Here is a 26096-nt window from a genome sequence, read left to right as displayed (position 1 = left end):
CTTAATTACTAAATAAAATGAAAGATTGATAAAACATCGAGTCAGTAGAGGGCAGCAAAGTACTTTTGTTTTTTTGTGTTGTTGGCTGCTTATGCTTTATGGGTTGACATATGAAGGCAGTATTGTGACATGTTTGTCTAGGTATTTCTCTCGTTTATATGCAGTCCTGTGCATGATGTTTATCCACATCTATACTATTATCTACATCTATCTACATCAATACTATCTACTTCTAAAAACAAGTGACAACTTGCAACTGTTCCACACTTTCCATAAAAAAAGCGGTTAAGGAAGGGCCACTGATGACTGTGAATGATGCTTTGTGACGTTTCAGCTGTTTTGTTCGCTGTCCGTAGGGTTGTCGACCCCAGATGAGGTGGCCACAGGTGTGCAGGAGATCCTGGCAGATATGATTGCAAAGGACAAAGAGACTCTCACCTATGTACAGTCACTGTGAGACGCTGATCATCACTCTTTTGTCCCGCTATCCAGTCCCTTTTAATTATCATCTTTCTATTATCAGTTTGTTCTGTTGTTGTTGATGTGGATCTCTTAATCGTGACTCCGCATGTATGTTCGTTCTCAGGTGTGACAGGAGTGTGGTGACCATTCACTCGTCAGTGTCTAAAACAGCCCTGAAAGAACAGCAGCCCCAGCAGGGCAATCAGAAGAGCAAACCGAAAGACATTGCCAAGTTTAGCCTGTATGTTGACTTCACCTGTGATGTTCAGCGCATCCAGCACCATCAGGTATGGTCTCTTGTGGCTTACAAGTTTCACTCTACTGACAGGGCACTTTCAGATCTCTAAACTTGTATTTGTATCTTTTTTTTTTTTTTGTAAATGAAAGATTGGAATATCATATGCGTTGATATTGTTTTCTTGCTCTCTAATATTACAAATTCCACAAAAGCCTTTCCCACAGTAATTTGTTGAAACTGCTATTTCATTCATCTGCATTAAAATGATGATTTTTTTATTTTATTTTTAACACTTTTTTTTTTTAAAATTTAGGTTTTACATAAAATATTTGTTTTATTCCACCTTTATTTTAAAAAAAGGTAATTTTTTAAATAGTTTTAGGTTTAGTTAACAAAATAACAAAACTAACTAATATACACTAATGGTGTGCTGCACTGCTATTAAAAAAATCATGATCAGTGATTAATCTGAAATCTGAATCTTTATCGGAATTAAAATATTGGTACGCAGGACTTGAAATGCAGTGACTGCTTATTTTACATTAACTACACGACCAATATTTTGAACAACCTTGTCTAAGGTTAAATTTCTAATGATCTGAAAGCTGGAGCTAATTTTTAAAGATTAATATAAACTGAATTGTGCATACGTATGAATTTCTTTGAAAAACAAAAGATGCAATCGATTGGAGCTAACAAGTGTCCAGCATACACGTGAATATCTTCAATACTGTGCATCTCAGCATGAAGAAGCTGAATTGTAATGTCATTTCGCTACATAATCGCTACATAATTCCCACTCTTGTTATTTAATTTTGATGATTATTGTAAAATAGTTATAATAAATGAGTAGGTGTTTTTCAAACCTTTGACAGCTAGTGTATATGGACAAAGTCCACACACACACACACACACACCGACAGTGTTGTGCCATATACACAGGTCCTCGTGCCACTTTTCAAAGCTCTTCTGTCAGTGCTGTTTAACTGTATGTGTTTGTGTCAGTGGTGTCCCCTTCCCCCTCTCTCACTTCACGGGTACCCGCTTACTCAGAGTTGGTTGTGGGCCACATGTCACAGTGACTCTGTCATCCTTTTCTCCCTCTATTCATCTCTCTCACCCCTTTCCCTGTCCCCCAGTCATTCCCGATCTCCCCCTCTTAACATATGTGACACGTCCCCGTCCACGTGCCTGTGGATTAGAGACTGGGATTGACAGACACTGCTTCATGATGACAGCCGCTCATGGGCTCTGTGAGGAAGGAGGGGAATAGGGGTGCGAGGGTGAGAGGGAGAGAGACAAAGAGCGAAAGACGGCCCGAATGAGTGAGTGAATGAGTGGCAGCGAGATCTCCTGTGAAGCATACAGTTTACCCGTTGTTAATCGGCTGACGTGGATTGTCAGTGAGTGTTAATTTGAGTTTGCCGTGACCTGTGAGCTGTCACACTCCGGCTAAAATGAACCTTTTCGTGGTTTTGCTAGAGAAGAGCGTGGAATGTATTTTGACAGGAGGCATGTGTATGCACACATACTTGCTTGTTTAATTTAACACATTACTTGTGAGAGTGTATTAAGGACAGATGTGTGTGTGTGTGTGTGTGTGGGTTCCATATGTTCTTATAAGAAGGGTGAACCAGTTGGTAAAAGCTTTTGTTGGTCTTAGTGACTCCAGATTACATTTATCCGTAAATTAGGCAGTATTTACACATTTTCCCCCCCAAATTAATGATCAAACTGTTTACACTAGCTGTGTAATTGGCTGTTGTAAAATATGTTTTTTGCATGGCATTTTGGTAGATGAACCATGAAAAGGCTAAAGAAGCTTGCAGGAGAAGTATAACTTGAAAGTGATTTTTAAATACATGGTATATTGATGTATATTTATATTTTGGTTGAAAATGATTTAGCTTAAAGTATTTGTTTTATCAAATATTTATTTTAATAGACAATTTAGAATTTTTTGCATATTAAACTTGTGCTTCTGTACATCTCACCATAGCCATCTTGATTAATTATTTGCATTCTTTTATTTCTGTGGCCACTTGACTGTATTTTTGAACATTTACAACTAACAAGCCTACTTTTGTACTTTTTTTTTTTTTTTTTTTTCCTGGTTGATATGTCATTTTGTAAAACATAAAAAAATGTGTTGTTATTTTCCCTATGATTTCATCAGTCATAACCATGCTGTAAAGATACATTTCCATAGTCCAAACTATTTTTTTTTTTTTAAGTTCGTTAAGAGGAATGCAAATTTAATTGACTTTTTTTTACTCTAAAAGTGCAGCTGAAAAATCTACAAATTGGCAGTGAGTAACAAATAAAATCTGTTCTTGCTTTCTGCTTGTTTGAGCTCGTGACAGATTGACTACAATATAATCAGCGCTAAACATCAAATGGTTTTGTAAAACAAAGCTGCCCTTGCTAAAGAAAGAGATCATATTTATTTTGTATGCAGAATGATCGTTGGTGTAGTCTGAGCCCCATGTTGTGTATGTTTGTTTTTCTGTACATGCAAAAATAGGAAGTGAAAAGTTCATCCATTCTTTCTGTTTTTGTAGAGGCCATCCTCTATCGCTCTGTTCTATAGCAATGTGGTTGAATTTATTTGGAGAAAAAATATTGAATCAGAATAGCTCAGTCTTTAAAATAATACTCATTTCTGTCGCTTACATTCCTCATATTTTTCCAATTATGATTTCATTGTTATTGAGTAACAAGATATGTTGAATATTTAGACTAAACTTTTCCCCCTCCTCTGTTTTTAAAATGTCGTGTCCTGGACTGTTAAGTCTGAAATTTGACACCAAACCCCCCCAAAAAACTTATTTTCTAATTTTTGGGTGTTCAATTTAATCTTTAATTTTATTCATGTATTTTTGTTTATTTATTACCTGCCTTTTCTTTGCTGTATGTGACAAACATAAATCGTAAAACTGGCTGTGTGAATTTTTTTAATTTATTATTGACGCCTGTTTAGAATCAGAATCACTTTATTGCCAGGTATGTTTGCACATACGAGGAATTTGTTTTAGTGACAAAAACTCTACAGTGCAACACGATAACAAGACAAGACAGATATAAAGAGAATTATGTACAACATACAAAAAAATAAAATAAAATGTGCAACACAGCAAATATAAAAATATAGAAAAAAAAATATATATATATATATAGGTTTATTGGTAAAAATTGGTCCTCTGCTAATCTACAAAGCTATTCTTGCATGTAATTGCAGGATATGTTTGTTTCTTCTCGATGGTAATTTCACTCATGGCATGATTCAGACCAGTCTAATATATGCATTAATAGATGTGCATTAACAACACAAGGCCAAGACACAGGGAGTGGAGAAAAGTTTGATATTTGTTTTGACATTTCCCTCATCTCGTGCAAAACTTCAAATGCGATAAACATCGCATGAGAAAACCCAAGTAAACAGCCGCCTTGGGGTGCTGAAATGCCAAAATACGGAAATATAATTTTCATCATATTTCTGGCTGCATTAATTCACGTCTTGATCAGGCCATTAGCTGTTTGAGCGGTGCAGAGGGGGCGGTTGCCTGCTCCGCGGTGGGGTGTGTGTTTTGTGTAGGGGGTTGGTGGCATTTGTCAGCTCTGTTCTTACGCTTGGAGTCCAGATTGATGGGTCATCTTTTTCCTCTTGTTTCCTTTCAAAAGGTTTTCCTCAGAAAAGGTCAGATACTTAAAACTATTTGCTTCACAGCATGTCACTTTCCCTTAGAGGGCCGGTAAGGGAAAAGTGAGAGAGGCACGGAGCTCTTCGGTGCGACCACGGGTGCGTCCGGGTGCGCACTGACCAGTTTTAGGAGAGAACGGGAGGGGGTGGTACCGGCGGTGCGCTACCGTGCCTCGCCTTGTGTCGGCTGTCTCTACAGGTTACTCTCTTGTTTCAGACGTTAGCCATTAACCGTGGGGAGAATCTGAAGATTCTGACAGTGAAGGTCAACATCCCCGACAGAGTGAAGAATGACTTCTGTAGGTGGTGCATCAACGTCAGGTCAGCACACACCCACAATGCCCACACATGCACCACACCTCATCTCTCTCTCTCTCTCTATCTCTCCTCTGGTCTCGTCCGGTGCTGTCGCCGGTTTCATGGGCTATGAGTTGGCTACTGATATTTACACTGCCTGCTGCAGGTTTTGATGTCGATGTAGCTCTTTCCACAGTGCCACAGACCCTATTGCTTAAAAAAAAAAAATCATAAAATGCATGTAAATATTTAAAATATTAAAAAAGGAACGCTTTATTTAGTGTTTATATTTTATCTACATATATAAATTATTACATTTTATAGTCAAGGTCTTCTTGCAAGTAATGTAATAAATATAAATTTGCTACGTGAACATTTATAAAAATATATAGTCACACTTTCAGGTCTAATTCTCACTATTAACAATCCATTACCTATGACTTTTGTCTCAGTAAGCTCCTAATTTCTTGCTTATTAATAGTTAGTAAAATGTAGGATTAGTGGTGTAGAACATGATCATGCAGAATATGTGCTTTATAAGTACTAATAAACGACCAATATGATAATGATATGCATGCTAATAAGCAACTAGTTTATAGTGGGAATTGGTCCCTATACTATAAGGCAATCAAATATACTTTATTTGAATTGTAATGCAACATATCATAATGAATAAGAGGAAATTAATTTCACTTAATTTCAATTATTTTACATTTTTATACTGTAGGTCAAAAGTTTTTTGTTACAAAGATTTTCTTATGTTTTTGAAAGAAGTGCCTAATGCTCACCAAGGCTGCATTTTTTTTTTTTTAAATAACAGCAATAAACTAGTTATAGTTGTAATATGTTACAAATGACCACTTTCACTTTAATGAAATAAATACAGCCTTGGTGCATGCCCTTTATACATATTCAAAATGCATTAAAAAAATCCACGATCAATTATTACAAGCTTTTGGAGTTTTAAGTTATTGCGCCAGAATAGAGTTTTCATTAAATGAAATAAAAATGAAAAGCACCTTGTTTTTAAAAAGATAATTAGTTGTCCACTTCAGTACTTAAACATTTCAACTTTCAGCTAATTATTTTCATGTAGTTATTATTTAATCACAATCTCAGATTTCAAAGTACGTATTAGTGTAAAAAGCTAAAGCAGTTATCTACATATAGATGTAGAGAAATAGAGCACACTTTCTTTGAAAAAACGAAAAATGTTTATTTTATTGAAATCCTGCTCATATGTCACTTGCATAATAATTCGTAACACAGCTCATGAGTGCGTATGACTGCTGTATGACTTACAGGTGGAGGCCACAGGGATTCGCACGGCCAGAATTAATGACGATTTTGAAGAATGCTGTTGAAGATTCCTACAGGAGATTCATTCTGCCCTTTCTCAGTCGAGGCTACAGGTTCGTTCTTGCTGGATAGTTAAGTTTCTTTTAACATGTTCTTTCTATATAATTTATTTTCTTCTTGTCCCAGGACTAAGTTGACTGCTAGTGCAGAAAAAGAGTCCATCGCCATGTTTGTTCGAAATCTGCGTCAGCGCCTTCTGATGTGTCCGGTGCGTGGGAGAGTCATCATGGGAGTGGACCCAGGGTTTCACCACGGCTGCAAAATAGCGATCCTGTCCCCCACCAGTAAGTGAACCGGGTTAAATGTGGAATGCACTTTGAATAAATGCTAAGTATATGTCTATATCCACATCCAAAAACCGTATGAAAGGTTCATTTGCTAAAACAGGTTTAACGGTTTTCAAAAATCACGTTTTTGTGCATTCCAGTTAAGCTCGTTCTTTTTTTTTTTTGAAAAAGAGATATCAGTTTTTGCGAATAAACAATATTTATTGAAAATAAACTTCGTATCTATATGTGACCCTGGACCTCAAAACCAGTCATAAGTAGCACATGTGTATTTGTAGCAATAGCCAGCAATACACACAGTGGGTCAAAATGATAGATTTTTCTTTTATGGCAGAAATCATAAGTATATTAAGTAAAAAACATGAAGATATTTTCTACAAATAGCTAAGGACTTTTATACAAATAGCTAAGGACTTCATTTGGACAACTTTAAAGGTGATTTTCTCCTTATTACGTTTTTATTTGTACCCTTAGATTCCAGGGTCAAAATATGTGCTATCCTAACGAAACATACATCAATAGAAAGCTTGTTTTTATTCCTTTATCACTTATTTAAATCTCAGTTACTAAAACTTAAAACTATAGACAACTAAAAATCAAAATCAAAAAGAAAGATAAATAAAAACAGTGCTTTTTGTCTTAATGTTTTAGTGTAATATTGAAGAAGTATTTGTATTATAATACTGTACAACTGTTCAATAATTTGGTATTTTTCAAGTTTTTCTTTTTACTGTCAACTAATGAAAGTGTCTTTTAGAAATGTATACCGTAGTTATTGTAAATTTGAGCTGATGTCTTAAAATTTTGTAAGAAACCAAATATAGGCTAAGGTTGAAGTAGACTACCATAGTCTTAGTGAACTTTTGAGAATGATCAATTGTAATAATTTTTAGTTTTCTTTAAATTTATTTTTAAAGTTGATGAAGCAGAGTGTCTGATTGGCAGGTGTGATGTGAATGCCCGTTGTGCCTCTCGGTGGGAGGAGCGGCACGCTGTGCCCTGTGTGTGCCCTGCGTCCAGGCGACTGATCGGCCTGGCGGGTGTGTGTCAGGTGGCATTGCCATGTTTTGCCCTCTGCCCCGCAGCAGCACCACATGCAGACCCAGCTTGACTGTGACAGGTCTGTGGGTGTGGAGTCACATGACCTGCCGGGCTCTTGAGGTGTCTATTGCAATTAGACTGTCTCTCTCAGGCTGACAGAAAACTGCAGCCGTATTGTCTAAAAGGAGAGAGGTACAAGGTGACGAGTGCAGAAAAATCAAACAGGAAAAAAATGGGGGTCCGCTGCATCTTCGTGATGATAATGTATTGTTAAGTTGATGCCCAGATAAGATGTAGTCGCGTACGTCTCTGCTGTCCTGACATATCTTCTTCTTTTTTTTCTTTCCTGAGGTCAGATTCTGCACACAGATGTGGTGTACCTCCACGGTCCTGCTAAACACAAAGAAGCAGAAAAACTGCGCCATCTCATGTTAAAACACAGGTATTGCAACGATACGTTTTTATGCTTAAGGCTGCATTTATTGAATCAAAATGCAGTAAAAACAGTTTACACAGTTATTGCAGTTTAAAAGGGCTCTTTTCTATTGAAATATATTTTACGTTTTCATTTATTCTTGTGATTCAAAGCTAAATTTGTTGTTTTAGCTACCAGTATTTTTTCTTTCTTAATATTTTTGGGTATACACCACCGTTAAAAAGTTTGGGCTAAGGATGTTTAAGAGAATAATGAAATTATATTTTTATTTAGCAAAATTGGTCAAAAGTAACTAATTTTTGTAGCATTGTTAATTCTCTATGCTGCATCTTTAAAAAAAAAAAAAAAAAAAAGGAATGAAAAGGAACTACTCCTGCAATTTTATATACTTTGCCAGCACAATAAATTACACTTTAAAATATATTTCAGGTGGAAAGGAGTTATTTTACATTGTAATAATATTGTACAATGTTACTGAAATAAATGTGGCCTTGGTGAGCATAAGAAACATCTTTTAAAAAGCTCTTTATAAAAAAAGTTAGTATTTGTATTGCGTTATATTTGAGTTTTTTCCCCCCACAGCTGTCAAACAATTGTAATTGGAAATGGCAAAGCGTGCAGGGAGACTGAGGCCTTCTTTACGGATCTAATTAAACGTCACTTCTTCAAGCCCCTCGATGTGTCCTACTGGTATGACATTTCCCTTTTTTATAATACAAAGCAGATCAGTGAGCAGTACAGCAGATGTTGTTCTTCTGAGAGCTGCTCAGCGGTTGTTAGCCCCGGTGTAGAGAAGAAAACGGCATTTGTTTTAGGTCACATCAGGCTGCTGTACAGTCTTAGTGCAATTGCAGCTTGAAATTTGAAAATGTTTCATCAATAAACTCCACTAAGAGCAAAAAATAGCAACTGTCAAGCAAGGTACGCAGAAAAGGAGCAAAGGAAATGGTGCCGGTCTGGAATGTGTTACTCTTGCGGGTTTTAAATGGTATCTGGAGCTTGTTTGACTGTCTCTAATTAAAAACAAATATTTCTCACCGTCCTTCAAACCAAACCAGTCCGATGTGTTCTCATCCAACCCAAATAAAGACTAGATCTGGGATTGTCTTTCTCTCCATCTAGCTAGACTCGTGTTTGTTGACTTTTGGTTCTGACTGGAGAGCTGCCCAGAACCGCTCTGAAGTGGCCGTTTATGGCGTATACTGATGGCGGTTTTCATTACAGCTCTCCGCATCCCTCAGCGCAACTCAGATGGGTTGCCAGGTCTGCCTCAGTAGTTCTCAGCAAAGCATGATGTGTCAAAATTGACATCCAAGGCGCTCCACAAGTGGATCCATTTCAACCTCCATCCTAAAATGAAAGAGGAAGGTTTGAGATCTCCACACTGGCAGTGCAACATCGACTGCCCCGCCAGGGTGTGCCAGACAGTTTGAACTCTGTTTCCTGTCGTGGTAGTCGCAGCCAATTATTTGACGAAACGGGGTGCTAGTTGAAATAAATTACACCTATAATGTTGCATTCTTAAATATTCCCTTAAGTGGAGAAATGGATATGCTAACCTTACTTGAGTGAAATGCTCGCATAAATATCAAGTGGTTACATTTTATATTAAAGTATTTTTTTCACATTTTACAAATACAAAGTGGTGGAGTATGGTTTAACATAAATGGTCAAACAAATATCCAAAAAGAAGTTAGTTAAAAGGGGGATATAATACTTTTTATGTTACTTTAATTTATTTAAAGTTTTATCCACTTATTAAAATTGTCCACATATAGAAAAAAACAATCGGATATTTAAATAATTTAGATCTTATGTCAAGTTTTCATCACCATGTCAGGTTTTTGTCTCATCCTTTTCTGTTGTTGTTGTTGTTTTTATATACACTCTTACAGAATAATTCTGTTGAACATTAGCAAACTTACAGAGATCTGACTGACATTTGTGCATTGTACACTGCAATATAAAAGTTTTGGTTTTTAAGTGTTTTAGACTTTTTAATGATTTTTAAAAAGAAAAAAGCAGCAATATTGTGAAATGATTGCATTATAAATTAATTTTTTATTTTTATATATTTTAATACGCCATTTATTACTGTGATGGCAGAGCAGCTATTTCTTCATTTTTCAGTATCACATGATCCTTCAGAAATCATTCTAATTTACTGACTTGTTGCTAAAGAAAAATAGATAAATTTTTATTAGTTATTCTGAAGTTCATTATTATTACTATTATTATTTTACAATTTAATGCATCTTAAATTGTAAAATAATATATTTTAAATAAAATTATAATAAAAAAAAATTCTGGAGTGATAGTTTAGTTTTGTGGAGTGATAGTGTGGATGTGTTTTTGGGTTTATGTGTGTTTGGAAATGTGTAACTACGCATTTGTTTTCCAACACATCATTCCCTTTTAAAAGTTCATCTCCACAGTGCACTTTGTACATCACTAGTCAATTAAAGCAGCAGCTTCATTTGCACCGTCTGCTATCTGTCTCCCTACTCTTCAGCTTGTTCAGACATAAAACATCATCCGTTGCCCCATCTACCATCACTTGCTCCCTTCCTTCCGTTCCGACGTCCCCGCTAGCCGTCTCCTTTCCTTTCTTTCGCCTGACTGCTTCAGAGGAATGACAGGCAGTGCCGGCAGACTGTATGCGGTAATGAGCCTGCGGGATGAGCCTGCTTCTCTTCGTTTAAATGAAGAGACTTTAGCCTGTTGAGTTGGTGGGGTTGTTCCTTGAGAAATGAGGGATAAACACTAACCTCTTGACATTTTCTTTTGGTTCTTTCTATAATAAGGCTTTTTTGGGTGAGGACCTCAATGTTATTTTAAAGAAATTGTGTGCAAGAGTTAAGTTACTGTGCCTATAAAACATTAGCTTATCCACGTCGTTTTTAACATAAGAAAGGGTGCACTTGGATGTGCAAGACCTCCAGTGTCACATTTTAGTTGCACATTATTATTATTATTTTATTTGTCTTGCATATTTAATAAAAGCTCTATTTAGCTAAATAAGGGGGATACAATTTGTTATATTCATTAGATTGAGTATTAATTAGATTTTCAGATAATATTATGTGAAATATTTAATAAAATAATACTAGCTCTCCACATTCAGTGACCACCTACGAATATGTGTTTTGCTTTATATGTTTTAGCTAGTTTGTGTAGCTAGTCTAATGCTTTTGTGTTTTCCATGTTCTGTTTATTTCCGTAAATCAATTCAAAAGTGTTAAGTGTTACATCATGCAGCTAAGAGTTGCCCCCTTCTTGAACTTTGTAGTTGTGTGCCCTAGTTCAGTCTGCTCCGATATATTAGCTGTGAGATTTACTCCATGTTTTAAAGCTCCCCTCTGGAACCCTTCCGTGGCGCCCTCCTCTGGCACAGCGCTCTTTACAGTCAGGCGCTTATTAAAACTGATTTTAAGTATGAGTAAAGGTAGAGATAATTAGCTTTGAACTTGAGGAGGGAGATTCTTAGAATACAATCTTTGGCTGTATGTGTTTTTATCAGTGTTGTTGTCTGCACAGTACAGTTTTTACTTCTCATGACTAATACGTGCTCAAAGGGCCACTGCCATGAATCAAATCCAAGATGACCCAATAAAAGTTGACCTCACGCTACTGGAAGAAACCATTGGTGCTCTGGTCATGGATTTGTCATGGTTGTGTTGTACAGATTTGGGTTAGGGGTTCAGTACACATTCTGTGCCGTTGATATTTGTTCATAAAATGTTTAGAGCCACTGCACTCTTTTTAAGTGAGTGTGCTTTGTTCATCATGTATTATAAATTGTTTAAGGTGCTGCTCTGACTCTGGTCGTTGCTGTTGCTTGGCCCTGACTTTGCCTTTCGCCCCTGAAGGACAAAATGACATGTATCTTGCTTAACGAGGGAGCCTGTAGTGTTCCTGACTGTCAGGACAGTGATCCTGATACTGAGCTATGGCTACGGACTGATTGGACAGCTCTGTCAGTTCTTAAGGTTGAAGACAGCGGCAGTGACCACCCCTCTCCCCTCAGGCTGGCTCTCTGCCACCAGCCGGCCAGTCTCTGGTCATTAGAATCACTTTACAGGGGAACACAGAATTACAGGAGCTCTCTCCTCTATCCCTTTTTATTTTTCCTTCAGTACACACACTGTTGCTGGGATCCGTTGTTAAGCTCCAGTCTCAAGAGGAAAGAAACGGTCAATTTAGATAAATTTATTATGTTATTATTACTTCACTTTGCTAGGAGCGAGCTGGCTGTTTTGTAATACAGATATGGGCACATATAGGAAATATGTAAATAAATGAAAATATAATAATAATAATAGTAATAAAAGCTTATGTAGTATTAATATTCGTCATTAGTAGCAGTATTACAGCTATTAGTATAATTAGTATTTTTACTATTTATTTCTTTCATTTTAACTTCATCAGGAGCAAGCTGGCTGTAAAGGGCATTTCTTGAATTACACATATGGGCATATATAAGAAATAAATATTTAAATAATAATAAAAAACATATATACTACTACTACTACTACTACTACTACTAATTAGACCTGTCACAATAATTAATGCATCGACTTATATCACACAATATATGTACATGACCTCAATAATTTTTGATAATTTTATGCAACATAATTTTATTAACTTAAATGATATATTTATGTTTTTATTTCATATATGCCCGTGTATGATTTAATACATGCCCTTTACAGCCAAAGTGCTCCTGGTAAAGTGAAATCACTTTTTGCTGCAAGGTCTTGGATGACTAGAGTTTTGCATCAAGGAAGTTTGTCCTTTGAGGAGGATTCTGGGTAGGGTGATTAGGACAGTGAGGAACGAGGAGGAATATTTGCCAGTCACAGGCCCATGGCTAATGGCTCACTAAGGGATAGATGTCCGCATCACAGAGGACAGCCAGAACCAGTGGCTCCGTGAGCAACTGTCTTGAGCCCCCTAATTTTGATTGACTGCTGTTAATATATTTAAATTTACGTTAATGTGTGCGCTTGTTTGACAATGACGTGTCTTTTATTGATGTCATTGTGTCATCTTATATTTACTGTTAAAATTGTCTCAGCATTAAAGAGTAAAGCATTCAAGATTTCAAGTGAGTATCTCTGATCTACAACACATCCATTCCAAATATTTACAATAGTTTTTTTTTTTAGTTATTTAGTTATTGAATCAAAAATACAGTTAAATCATTATACTGTGAAATATTACAAATTAAAAAAAAGCCTTCTATTTTAATATATTATTAATGTTTATTCCTGTGATTGCAAAGCTAAATTGTCAACAGTCCTCTGTACAACATATTTCAGGAATATTTTTCTGCCCCAGAAAAAACTTTATTATACATAACAGCATTTTTAAATAATCTTTTGTAGCATAAACGTGCACTTTACTGTCACTTTTGATCAGTTTAATGCATCCTTGCAGCAAGAAAGTATTACTTTTCTTTTTATAATAACATGGAACTATTACATGTTACAAAAACCTCTTTTTGGCATCTATGGTGTGAGTACATCAGACATGCTAGCTTACTATGAATACTTTCTTGCATTTAACAAAGTTTCCAGAAGAACGGAGATGAATACTGCAGTGTCACTCCCGATCCGGCTAGTGCTGATTGATCCGTGGCAGCCAAGCATGAGATCAAGCATGCGGGCCGCTAGAAAGTTTTCATTGCCTTAAACCCAGATGCCAAATCCCCATTTGTCAATTTCTAATCTAATGGTCTCTTGTGATGTCAGAACAACTGGAAGCAATCCCCACCAGTGAAGTTTTTAACATGCTGCACATTTCATGCCTCATTTACTTGTGTTTGGCCGTTTTAGGTCGTAGTTTATAGCCCTTGGAGTACAGAAAAAGAAAATGCAAGCAACATCAAAACATGGAAACCTCAATTCCACGTCTGCATATGTGAAGTAGGTTTCCAGTGAAACTGAAAATTAGGATATGGAAACCTCTGGGATATCCTTTTTATGGGCTGCACTTGCGTGTTTTGAATTTCTAGTTCCAGTCCACAGTGTAAACCATCAAATCTCTACAATATTCTCGGTCAAGTTTCTTGGGTTTAAGGCTTGGACACCAACATGTATTCTAAACCTGCATGTTTTACTGCACTCTGCACCAGAAAACATCCAATAACCTGGCCCCTGCTGCTCTTTGGGTGTTTAAGGCAGGAAGGGCAGTCGAGGGGGTGATGAACATCTGCCACCAGTTTGACGTGAGTGGCTGTGAGGTTTTGCTCTTTTCAGAGTTGTCTGGTGGCGGCAGCAGATTGAATGTGCTGTTAACTGCGCCTCCACACACTTCCTCAGGCACAGATCCTGAGACTGACGGCCTTTGACACCTGCCATTTTAGCCCTTTTCTAGGCAAAAAAATGTCACAGTGTTTAGACTCGGCATTAGCCTGATATCTGATGATTGTTTTTTCTGTTTTGGGAGTCCCATCGGTCAGCCGGCTCTGAGTAATTGGCCAACATAGTTATTTTATTTCCCAATAAGAATGACCTTTTTTGTTTCTGCTAACATGGAAGGAAAAGTAAACTTTGCATGTTAGATAGATATGTGGTAATGTACTTGTATTAAATAGTTATAAAACATATAGTATTTTGCTCTTATTCTGTATGTCCTTTTAAATGTTTCCATTTAAATAAATGTAACTTATTTATGTATATAGATAGTTTTTCACATCTACCATCTCTAGGTTTGTGGTCATTAAGTAACTTTTATTGTACTTCAGTCTTCGAGTAAATGCAGGCTTTATGAGCATATTTTTTCTTTAAATCTTAGCAAACCCAGACGTATAGTGTAAATATTTTTTTCAGTTTAATAACATTTATCTTGCGTATGATGAATGCATAATAAGTCTATTCACATCGTAACAATAATTGAGTTTCACGTTTTTGCCAGATTGTATCAGAAAACTTTTAATGACATTCTTAAGTGGTGGTTTTTTTTTTTGTTGACATCTTAGCATTTTTCAAATCGCATTTTTGTAATGTTTTTTTCCATCATAAAATACAAAAATACATTTTACTCTTGTCAAGTAAAAAAAAAAACATGAACCGTATTGCTAGTTCACCTAATAACTTACAGAAAAACACATTCATTCTGTGCAATGTTGAATTGCCCTTACTTTGTTTTTCTAAACTGAACCAGTATTATCAAGAACAGTGGACTTCTATCCACTGCTGTGATGATTTCTCTTCACCCTGCAGGCAGATCTGAAGAATGCAATTAATTAGAACATGTGTTTAGGGGGCTAGTATCAAATTATGTATCCATCTCTTGGTGTTACCCACTGGTCATGGACAACGAAAGGGGGAGATGGACCAGCCTGGAGGAAGATGACAAATACAGAGAATACCACCGGTACTTACAGTTAGAGGGGCCCCAGCCGTGACTTTGCCCAAAGACTCTCACAGAGACATGATAGTCCCCAAAGTGTGAGCGTATTTGGGTGTGAGTAACTGAGTGAGTGACTGTCAGAGCTCAAGGGTCATCAAGTCATCTGCTGCACTCGCAGGCAGCTTTTGTCTTTGTTCTTGCGTCTTGGTGTCCACTCGGACTGGGCCTTCTGCTGCCTGCCCTTTTGCAAGTTCAGCTGTGCCCTTAATGAAGAGAAGTGGATGGTGTATGTGATGTGTATCCATGTCAGAATGGTTCAGGGCTTGTACCCATTACCCTCGCAGCCTTTCTGATTTATTTAAACATGATAGGTTCCACTCTTTCTCAGTGTCCAATACCTGCTCTCCTTTTTGCTGGTGGAAAGAATTGAGAAACTACAATTACTTAAGTACAGCCCTAGACGAGAGAAATGAAATACCACCACATGATGCTGCTGCTGCTGATAATATTAATATATTTAATTTAAATATTTATTTTATATTACAAACATCATAAAGTTGTCATCATATTAATTATAATATTTAAAATAGTTTGTTCTTGTAGTAAAAAACAACAATATGGTGCGTTTCTTTGTAGTGAAAGGTGTTTGTACTTTTTGGCAATGCATTGTCTCTTTGCACATGATAACTGGTCTGTAAGAAACATTTAGAAAGCTTTCCGTGCTTTATTCATAAATAATTTAATAAATAACAATGACTTTATTTTGGATATTTGTTTTATTCATCATAAATGCTTCGTGAGTTAATATATTTATCGTTTCTAGTTATGCAGTTGTTTTATTTGAACGTTTATCAGTGTTGGCATGTGTTTCTGTCTTAATTAGTTAATAATCCTACTAATAACCTGCTCCACCTTGACCCCTAGGTCATATGCCAGGGCTCGTTAGTACCATCATCATGGCTATGTGTCAGCTGTGGGAGGGGGAGGGAGGAGGGAGAAGGGTCTGGGAAAACGAGGACACCAGTCAAACTGGAGGTCTGTGTCACAAAGCCTCTGCATCCTGTCACGAGTATGATGACACTAATTGGCAAAGTTATCCAAGGAGCCCTTAGGCACCAATAGAGAGGCAGCAAATGTAATGGAGGCTACAGTGGTGATCTGCCCTAATTTGTAGGGTCATTCTGTAACGGTGGTGATAATCATGTGCAGAGGACATTTATCCCTGCTGATGTTTTCAGAGAGAGGTCAGTGTAATTAACAAGCAGACAGTTGAGAAGGAAAAAACTCATACATGGTTTTTTTATCATTTAAATAAAATTTATTTTGTTTGTTAAATTTCATGATATTATGATAATAATGTAATTTAAATAAATGCATTATTATTATTGTTAATTTTTTTATTATTATTACTGTTGTTGTTTTTAAAAGTTGATTGCAGTGGTAAATGTAGTACATTTCCCAACAGGAGCCTTTAACATCTATTCTTTGTCAAAAATGCTATAGCGACAAACACGTTTGACATTGTATCCTCTAGATGGCAGTATTGACCCATGATTTCAGTTATTCCTTGACCTGTTTGATCAGCAGAACATTGTATTACACACATCATTTTATGTAATATAATAAAAATAAATAAATAAAAACTTAGTTTTGTTTTTTATTATTATTATTATTATTAATAATAATAATAATAATAATAATACTTAGTAATGCATTTGTAGTTTAATGAATAAAGAGATCTGGGCTAGTTCAGAGATAACCTTACCGCTGTATATATAACAGAAATCACCTTTGAGTCTATGTGGAGGACACCTTATCACCAGCTCCTCTTCCAGTGAGACTGGCTTTGCAATCAGTATACTATAATACTTTGAGTGGCAAGCAGCACAATACACATGCTTGTGAAACTGTGTTGAGACAGACTAGTTGACAAATCTAGCTGACCCCTAGTTAAGGGGATTTATCTATTTATTCGCAACTATATGCACTCCAGGGAGTACTTGAAAAGATGTCAGTGCTTCGCTAAATCTGAAAAATAATAATAAATTAAAAAAAAAGAGCGAAGATTATACATTTCTAAAATGTTTAGTAAGTAGATTTTAAACAACTAATAGAGTAATATAATTTTTTGCAGAACTAAAAAGTCCTTAGTATATGTGTAGTTTACTTTTTTTGTCATTAGCTTAAGAACAAAGTCTTAATTTAACAGAAATGGCTGTTTATTTTCCATTGAAAACAGAGCTCTAGCTAAACTCCGGTTCCTGCTGTATCGACTACAAGCTTTCTATGGAAATGTATTTAAATTGATTCTTTGGTCTGTCGCCTCGTAGACATACTGAGGGAGCTTCATAAGTTCACTGGGGTCTTCGTGAGGTTACCACTCTGATTATCTTGGAAATATGCTTCAGAGTGTCTCTGTTGTTTCAGTATAACAGATGAAGCGGGAGCGTCCATCTACAGTGTGAGTCCTGAGGCTGTTAAAGAGATGCCTGACATGGATCCCAACTTGAGAAGTGCAGGTGATTTACATATTCCTTCTTTTTATGCTTTCAGAACTGGTGACTGATCATAATGTTATTTTTTTATTATTATTTTTTTTGAATGTCAGATGCCTAATTTGAGAGAACACCTTATATGTACTTAATGTAGTTAAATGATTATGAATGAGACAAAAACTAAATCTAGAATCAAGGATTCAGTCTTTTTTTTTTTTTTTTAAGTAACCTGTTGATATGGCTGTCAGCAGATTTAAAAAAATATATAAATAAGCAGATAAATTAAATAATAATATATATATATAATATATATATATATATATATATATATATATATATATTAGTGAAAGTGCTAACAGTCTTAAAAAATAATAATAATAAAAAGTTTCAGCAAGTATTATTGAAAAAAGTTGAACGTTTCTATTAAAAAATTAAATATTATACAAATTATTAAAAATAGAAAGACTACAAATATAATAATACAATGAAATAAACACATTTGTCAAAATGTAAAAAAGACTAAAATAAGATATAAATGTTGTTATTGACTCATATTATTCTTGTTATTGACAAGATTGAGATCTTGTTTTTTTTTTGTTTTTTTATTTTGCTAACGTACAACTTTGTACACATGAATGTAAAAGCCTTTATATTTTCCAATGCCAAGAATCCAAGTCTCTAGTCGCACTGGCCTTAACTGTCAGTCTAGCTCCCACTCAACCAGACCTTTACTTGCCGTTTCAGTCAACCCTGTCCTCTTAGTCTGAAACAGACTCCATGTTTCCTTTAGTCAACAGTCATCTCCAGTTGTCAATACGTGGATTTCAGAAGCAGTGACAGTACCTTTGGAAATAGTCTTTCACAGTCTATCAAACCATTTCGATTCACTTCTCTCTGTATCTGTCTTACCCATTAGATATTTTTCTGTGAAACAGAACTTTCTGTAAAAAGGTTTGCCTGTGTTTAGACCACACAAGCACCCTCTCTAGTCTTCCAAAAATAAAAAAGCAAGGCGAAAAGTTTGGAAATCGCTCAAACGTTCTCAAAAACAGGATCTGAGAATTATACCAGACTTCCTCTATAAAAGCAGTAAATCAGTATGGGATTAATCATAAATTTTCCTCTGGTCAAGTGCAAGAGCAAACTAGGGAGCTATATTTATCGCTTTTATGAAAGGCGTAAGAAATCGGACTGTCCATTGTGGGATGTGCATGTAGAGTTTTGTGTTTCATGCATTAACACTGCTACATTACTAGCACATACATAATTCAATAATGTATTTTTTTATTGGGTTGTTAATTCATTAGTATTTCAGAATTGGATGTTTGGTTGTTTTTTTTAATTATGATATATCCTGCAAAACACTTCCTGCTCTGACCCACAAAGGTGCTCATGCTTTGAGGACAGTTTTTAAAGAGGTGATGGGCTCTGTGTAAAGATCAAGGTGGATGAGTGCTGGCTGAAGTGGGTGACTGTGGAAGGAGGTTTTGAGGTGGCTTTCTGGAGCGTGATCGCCAAGCCTCACTCGCTGCGTCTCCACATTGAACTCTGTGGGAAATTGCTGCCTGTGATAATATTTGGAAAGGGATGGAGTTTCAGCTCGGGCCTTGTACAGCGCACACAAAAGCACTTCTCTCCACTCTCTGTAATGCGGAGGTTGTGCTTGGGCAGAAAACCACGCAGTGTCTCACATTCTGTCTTGTGTTTCTGTCTGAGTCGCTCTCTTTCTCACTCTGACTCGCGCGCATATGGTCAGGGTAAAGACGAAAATCTGACTTTCATTTGCTGACCTTCAACAAGACTAGATAAAGCTAATGGAACAAGTGCTCCAAACTGCTTATGTTCATTTCATTTTATAATATTGTGTTTGGCTGGGCACATTTCCTGGGATAACTTAGATTCAAGTTTTTCTGAATTGGGTTTTTATTTGCCTTTAATTGAGTTCTTATTTGACCAGACCTTTCTTAGTTGGCCCATGCTTTTGCCTGTCTTTGACAATTTACTAGGAAAAGCGGATTCATAAGTGACACTTGCTTATGAATCCGCTTTTCCTAGTAAATTGTCTATTACTGAGCCCGTTTTTCTTTCTCTCTGACAAATATAATGGCATATTCATCTGTAGCTTGGTCTGTAAAATAATCTTGTCATGTTCACAGTTTTTGTTGATTTATTTCAGCCTTAATTGAGCTGTTTTTGGTTTATTGTAAATTTTTAAAGCATTTGAAATGAAAATGTAAAGGTCAGACAGAATGTGAATAATAACAATGACTTTAACAGTAATAATTGGAAACAGTAATATTTGTATTTGAATAAGAATGTGCACATATTTAACCATATGTGTTCTCATTTACTCTAGTAGTAACTTTGTATGAAAGCTACACCACAGGATTAAACAAACAAACAAATATATAAAAGTAACTGCACATTTTTATCCAAGAACTGACTTTTTTCTCACAGTTCTGAGATTTAAGTTCTGTATGTAAAAAAAAAAAAAAAAAAAAAAAAAAAAAAAAAAAAAAATATATATATATATATATATATATATATATATATATATATATATATATATATATATATATATATATATATATATATAAATTATTAGTTTGTGATCCAAAAAGTCACAATTACCTTTTTATTTTATTCTGTGGTCGAAACGGACTTCCGTAGTTGTGTGCTGCAAACCGATGATATTTCAGTAAATGCAAATCTTGTTTATTAATATAATCTGTTAAACTGTTGCATGATTTAAATAGTCTCTCATTTGCATAGATCTATGCTCACATGAGCCTAATTTATTCTTAATTAAGTCTGTGGGTTTATTAAAGTGTAAATATTGTTGTTCTCTTGAGACATTCATTATTATATTTGAGCGGTAACTACACGTAATGGTGAGATGATTTCTTCTTGTTTTGTTTTCCTTGTCCTCAGTGTCCATTGGGAGGCGTGTTCAGGACCCTTTAGCGGAACTCATTAAGATCGACCCCAAACACATCGGTATCGGAACTTATCAGGTGAATCACATGACATTCAGTCTCATTAGAAAGTAGTTTAGTGCATCTCATCTTTAAAACCATGCTAATAATTGGCTGTTAGTTTGTTATACAAGTGGTTTTACTTCAGTAATGTTTATTGTGTCTTTATTAAACACTGCCAACGGTTGAGTGTCCTCTCACATAATACTGTGTACATGATGTTGTGTCTGGCTCTGCTCAGTGAAATGTTCAAAGTAATTGTAGGCGCATTCCCAACTTTCTAAGCCAGGCTCTGATTTTTAGTTTTGAGTAATAGCAGTTTCAAACAGAAGTCAGCTGGACTAGAGAGCTAATCCTGTCTCTGACTGTTTGCTTTTGCAGTCTCATATTATGAGTAATCCATTTTTCTCCTGAAATTAATTCTACTATGATTCCCAGTAGCATCATATGTTGACTCAAGGCTGGGCCTGATTTGTATTTTTTCCTTCTCGCTCTTACTTTTCATCTTTCTATTTTTCACTAGCTTTTCTTTGGTACTTGATTTCTCTCTCCTGCCCTCTGCTGCCTTTTCTTTAACATCGAGGCTATGCAGAACCTTTTGTAGAAATATTTTTTTATTTACACTCTACAAGTTTGCACAAAGATATTAGGCAACACAACACTTTAGCATTTTCAGTGATATGTTTTTGAACACCAGATCAGCGTATTGGAACGATTTCTGAAGGAAAATGTGACACTGTGGACTGCTTTGCCGTCACAGTAATTAATTACATTTAAACAGAAAATGGTTATTTTGGAGTAATATTTCACAATATTTTTTTTTTTACTGTATTTTTGATTAAATGCGGTATTGATGTGCATAAAAAACATAAAGAATTCATACTCCTCCCAGAGTGTTAAATAAAGTTTGGTGAATCATAAAAAAAAAGCTCTAAGCTAAAATGTAATTATTTGTTAAATCTAGAATTGGGCAATTTAGATCATTAAAGGTAATCGTGAACGTAGTCCACTGCAAACTTGGAGCCATTTTCCAAATAAGTAGAGGAAAGAACCTCTTTAGTCTTTGCAAAAGGATCAATATCGCATATCACATGCTTCTCACTGCCAACTTTTTGACCCAAAAAACATGTGCACATGTGCTGATGCACACAGGTTTAGGTTAGCAGAGTATCAGGGTCACCCTGCCTTGCCCCTGCACAGTGTGTGTGTTGTCTAGTGTGCATCACAGCGACCCCCTGCACGTCTGTCAGCACTTAGCGTTTATTTACCCTGCCACATAATCTGAGCAACACATGATGCCTCTCCACTGCATTGACATGCTGAGTGATAAGTGTGTTGTGTGTGTGTGTGTGTGTGTGTGTGTGTGTGTGAGAGAGAGAGGGGTTTACAGTATCTATATATATATATGTGTGTGCGTGTGTGTGTGTGTGTTTAATAGACAAAACGACTGGATCATGTATCTTATTTCTTAACCTTGAGTATCTCAAGTAGGGCTATAAGCACTATAAGGGGGTGCTATTGTATACTCACTTTTCTTAACTTTGAAAATGAGGTTAGAGAATATATAATTACATGTTTTGAGTGAGGGGGGTGTGTGTTTTACCTGTAAATTGTAGAGTAAAGTTTGCCTTTAGTGTTTATCTTAGTTTAGAACTCACTATTATTTAGTTATTATTGTTTAGTTATTTTTTAATATATAGAATATAATTTAGCAACACACAAAACCAACAGAGAAAATGTAAATAGATTAAATGTGATCAATATGGTACAGATGCAGTCAGTGTATATCTCCAAATAAAATGTAAAAAGTTATGCAAGTAAAAAAATATTTGGTAACGCATTTGTATAGAGGCCGATTCTTACTATTAACTAGTTGCTTATTGGCTTGACTATTAATAACATATTAGCTGTTTACTAGTACTTATAAATATTTTGCATGGCCATACTCTACAGTTACAATTACCTTACTAACTATTAATAAGCAGCAAATTAGTTTATTGACGCAATATTCAAAGTTAATGGTTTGTTAATATTAACAGTTGGACTAATTCTATTAAAAAAATGTATTGTATAAAATACAGTAATGAAGTGGGTGGAAGCTTTTGCTGCTGAGCTGAATTTGAATCACTCTGTCACATTGATATCACTTTTGATTGCACACCGCCCTCTATTGTTTTTTGTGTTGTCCTGACATTCCATTTAGTCAAAGTGGGTGGGACCTCTAAAGTTTAGGTTTATATAGTTAACTGTCAATCACTGAGACATAGGTGGAGAGTGTTCAGGTTTCCCAACTGCTTAAAGGTCCCAGAGGGCACATTTTACCATTTTACCCAGCTGTGAGAGAAAACACAGTACACACCCCCGGATATTAAGGAAACTGTCACTCTCCTTGATGCACCAAACATTTAAACCAGCAATAAACCCTTTATTTATTATTTATTTAGCCATTCTTTATTACAACATTATGGTAATCATTGTTTATAAAAGTTTTTTTTTCTGAACGCCAGCAGAAATATGCATACGTTAGATTGAACGTTAATTTTGAATTACAAAAGATGTGACATTTTGAAAGTTTGTTCACACAAGGACCACTATTGATCACACAGATGAGGCTTTAGTATGTAGTCTTGTTTTCACACTGTTTATTGCATGTTCAGAATGCCAATAAACAATTAACAAAGTTTTCGATGAAGGTTTAGAAGGTTACGTAGCGAAAAAGCACCAGTGATGTCACTCCTGAAGGCTTTCTCTATTTAATGGGCCTGCTGAGACTGTTCCCTCAGGGTAAAACGGAAGAGAGTGAATGGTATTGACTGACAGGAGGATGATTGACGATGATTGATAGCCGAGTCCATTTTCGCGTGGGAAAAAGGAAAAGTTATGCGCTCTGCTGAACAACTTTTTTCATTCGGATCATGTCTGAGCTGTGTTTTTGCATGATAAATCTTTTACTTTATATGACTTTTAATTCATTTTCTCTCCTGGGTGAAGTCTGCAAGAAATAATTTGTTTTATTTAATTTTTTTCTCTTATGGCTGTTCACATTTGTAGCAAACCTCTGAAAGAAGACTGACACTAGTGTTGTTTCTCATGACTTTAGTGGGTGAGTCTAGTAGTGCAGTGTGCGTGGGTGCAGCTCTCATGTTCTGTTTGACAGGTGTTTACTGACTCCAGACCTGGTCTCCAGGCTTCACCTGAGGTAAAGGAAAGATGGAGCAGAGTGTAGGTGAGAGAAGTGTCAGAATTAGTCGTTAAAATGTCAGCCCACTGCCAGGAAACTGCATCATCTGATTTGCTGCCAGAATGTGGAGGAAGGCAAGCTTCGAAATAATTCTTATGAAAAGTCATGGATATTTCTGTAGTGAATATGTATTCATTTTTTAGATCCGTGTTTTACGCTAAAATATTTCATTGACTAAATTTCGAGCTTGACTAGAGATCTATTCACTTTTTTGTAGTAAATTCTTTAATTACATTCAGGTTTACACACAAACCAGAATCATGAAAATGTTTTAGAAATGTCCTAGAAAATTCAGTTATGGATTCAGTGATGAATATACAGTACTGTTTGTTTGCTTGTTATCTAGTTATTTTTAATTAAGCTTGCATTAAGTTTATCAAAAGTGACATTATATACCTGTATAATGTTACAATAGTTTCAAACGTATATTTTTTGACTCTCTATTTAATAATCATTTCTGACAAATATAAAAAAAAAACTTGTTAAAAATGTTAATACAAATATTATAAAATAAAACATAGCTTGCATAATACAGGCTCTTAAAAACTTCTAATTTTTAAATGTTAATATGTCTATAATAAGTGCTTTAGTTAATTGATATGAATTGCTTGCTGATGAATAGGAACACAGTACAGTCAGTACCTAAATGTATAATTACATTGTAACTGTGACGCGTTAAAAAGGATGATTTAATATAACTATCCCACTTCATATTAGGTGGCCTAAACTAATATGTACTTTTAAAGTAATAATTTGGTACAATGCACTTATTGTGTACAAAAATACCTATATATAATTACATCTGTAATTATTTTCTGTAATTACATTTATATTTACGCTGTTGACTTTACACCTTGACCCACCATTAACCTACCCATACCACCAAACCTGTCCCTAACCTTATCCGTATCCTACCTCAATAGCAGCAAAAGTGTTTTTGCAATAAAATATGTGTTACATTGTACTTATATTTCGATGCGAGTACATAGTAATTAAGGCCACTTAATATAAAGTGTGACAAACATAACTTCTGCTCTTTCAGTCTTCATCATTTCTACCTTACTGTCAAGACGTCTTTAGCCATTTTCTGATGCCTTGTTTGGAACTTTTGTCTTTTGCCGAAAACTTAGGTCTCTGGTTACGCAGGAGGCAGAGGTTTGGGAGGTATGTAAAGGGATCTCCCCAGTCAAACATCTTTGTGTGTTCAGCTCTCTCTGGGAAGTGTGTTTTCAGAGCCTGCAGCTGGTTATATCTGCAGTGGGTCATGAGGGCGGGGAATGGAGAGAAGAACTGATTGACATCTCAGAGTGGCAGCTTTTCGTTAAAAAAAAAGAAAAAAAAAACCCTGTTAACTGGGCTGAGCGTGGACAGACACACTTTGTTCTGGCGCTGGGGCCTATCCAAGCCAAACAGGACCTCGCACCTGAATTTAATCCCGTGGTTTGTGTGAGCCTGTGTGTTTTTGTGCATACGTGTGTGCTCCGCTAGGCCTGGTGAGGCAATGTAATTGCGTATTTGTATTACCGCTGGTTTGTCCCCTGCTTTATACCTGGCACGTCGGGGTCCAGGATATGTGTCTGTTCAAACACAGGGCAGGTTTGAAAACTGTGTGAACTCCCACCACATTTCTTTACCTATTCCCCAATGCTTTAATTGAGTTTTGGTTGTTTTGTCTTCAGGGTTACCACACCGCTAAGCCATGTCAGGGCTCAGCTGTCAGCCACTCTTCCTACTGTGAGCGAGGACCAGAGAGGGAGGCTCGTGTGCGTTTGAAGACAGATGGAAAGCTTAAAATCGGCTTTAGGCAAGCTTGGTCTTTCTCAGGCCCTGCTGGAGATGTTGGTTTGATTCTTAACGTATGCTCTACCAGATGCAGCTCAGTTTTACACTCGCTAATCGAAATGGTTATGCAGTCTTACATATATCCAGTAGGATTGACAGGAGATTGGATACATGAAAGCTGAAGCCTTTTTCAGCAGCTACTAGTGGAAACATTCAACGTGTCTAGGTTGATATCTCAAATATGACCGCAACAATTCTAGCCCATGTTTACTTTCTTGTTCAGCTTTTTTCAATTCATCTGTAGTGATTGAAGTGTTTTTGAAGGGATAGTTGGTGCAGAAATGAAAATTCTTTTATTATTTGCTGACCCATATGCAGTGTTGTGGCCTAGCTAGTTGTAATGTAATGTAATTGCTAAATAAAT

General features: G+C 35.9%; 1 protein-coding gene across 3 annotated transcripts in view; it reads left to right on the top strand.

Moving 5' to 3' along the window:
• srbd1 (S1 RNA binding domain 1) overlaps positions 1 to 26096 on the top strand; it is a 51730-nt gene that overhangs the window by 5358 nt on the left and 20276 nt on the right. For all 3 annotated transcript variants that reach the window (XM_043255739.1, XM_043255740.1, XM_043255741.1), the window contains 9 exons: positions 357 to 453; positions 587 to 749; positions 4618 to 4721; positions 6002 to 6109; positions 6183 to 6340; positions 7736 to 7826; positions 8403 to 8510; positions 17607 to 17698; positions 20606 to 20688. In XM_043255739.1, coding sequence (XP_043111674.1) covers positions 357 to 453; positions 587 to 749; positions 4618 to 4721; positions 6002 to 6109; positions 6183 to 6340; positions 7736 to 7826; positions 8403 to 8510; positions 17607 to 17698; positions 20606 to 20688 — 1004 coding nt within the window. The remainder of the gene's footprint in view (positions 1 to 356; positions 454 to 586; positions 750 to 4617; positions 4722 to 6001; positions 6110 to 6182; positions 6341 to 7735; positions 7827 to 8402; positions 8511 to 17606; positions 17699 to 20605; positions 20689 to 26096) is intronic.

The sequence above is a fragment of the Puntigrus tetrazona genome, chromosome 13, assembly GCF_018831695.1.
Source record: "Puntigrus tetrazona isolate hp1 chromosome 13, ASM1883169v1, whole genome shotgun sequence".
Taxonomy (NCBI): domain Eukaryota; kingdom Metazoa; phylum Chordata; class Actinopteri; order Cypriniformes; family Cyprinidae; genus Puntigrus; species Puntigrus tetrazona.
The sequence above is the reverse complement of the archived record's forward strand: the minus strand, read 5'-3'. Positions and strand labels throughout refer to the sequence as shown.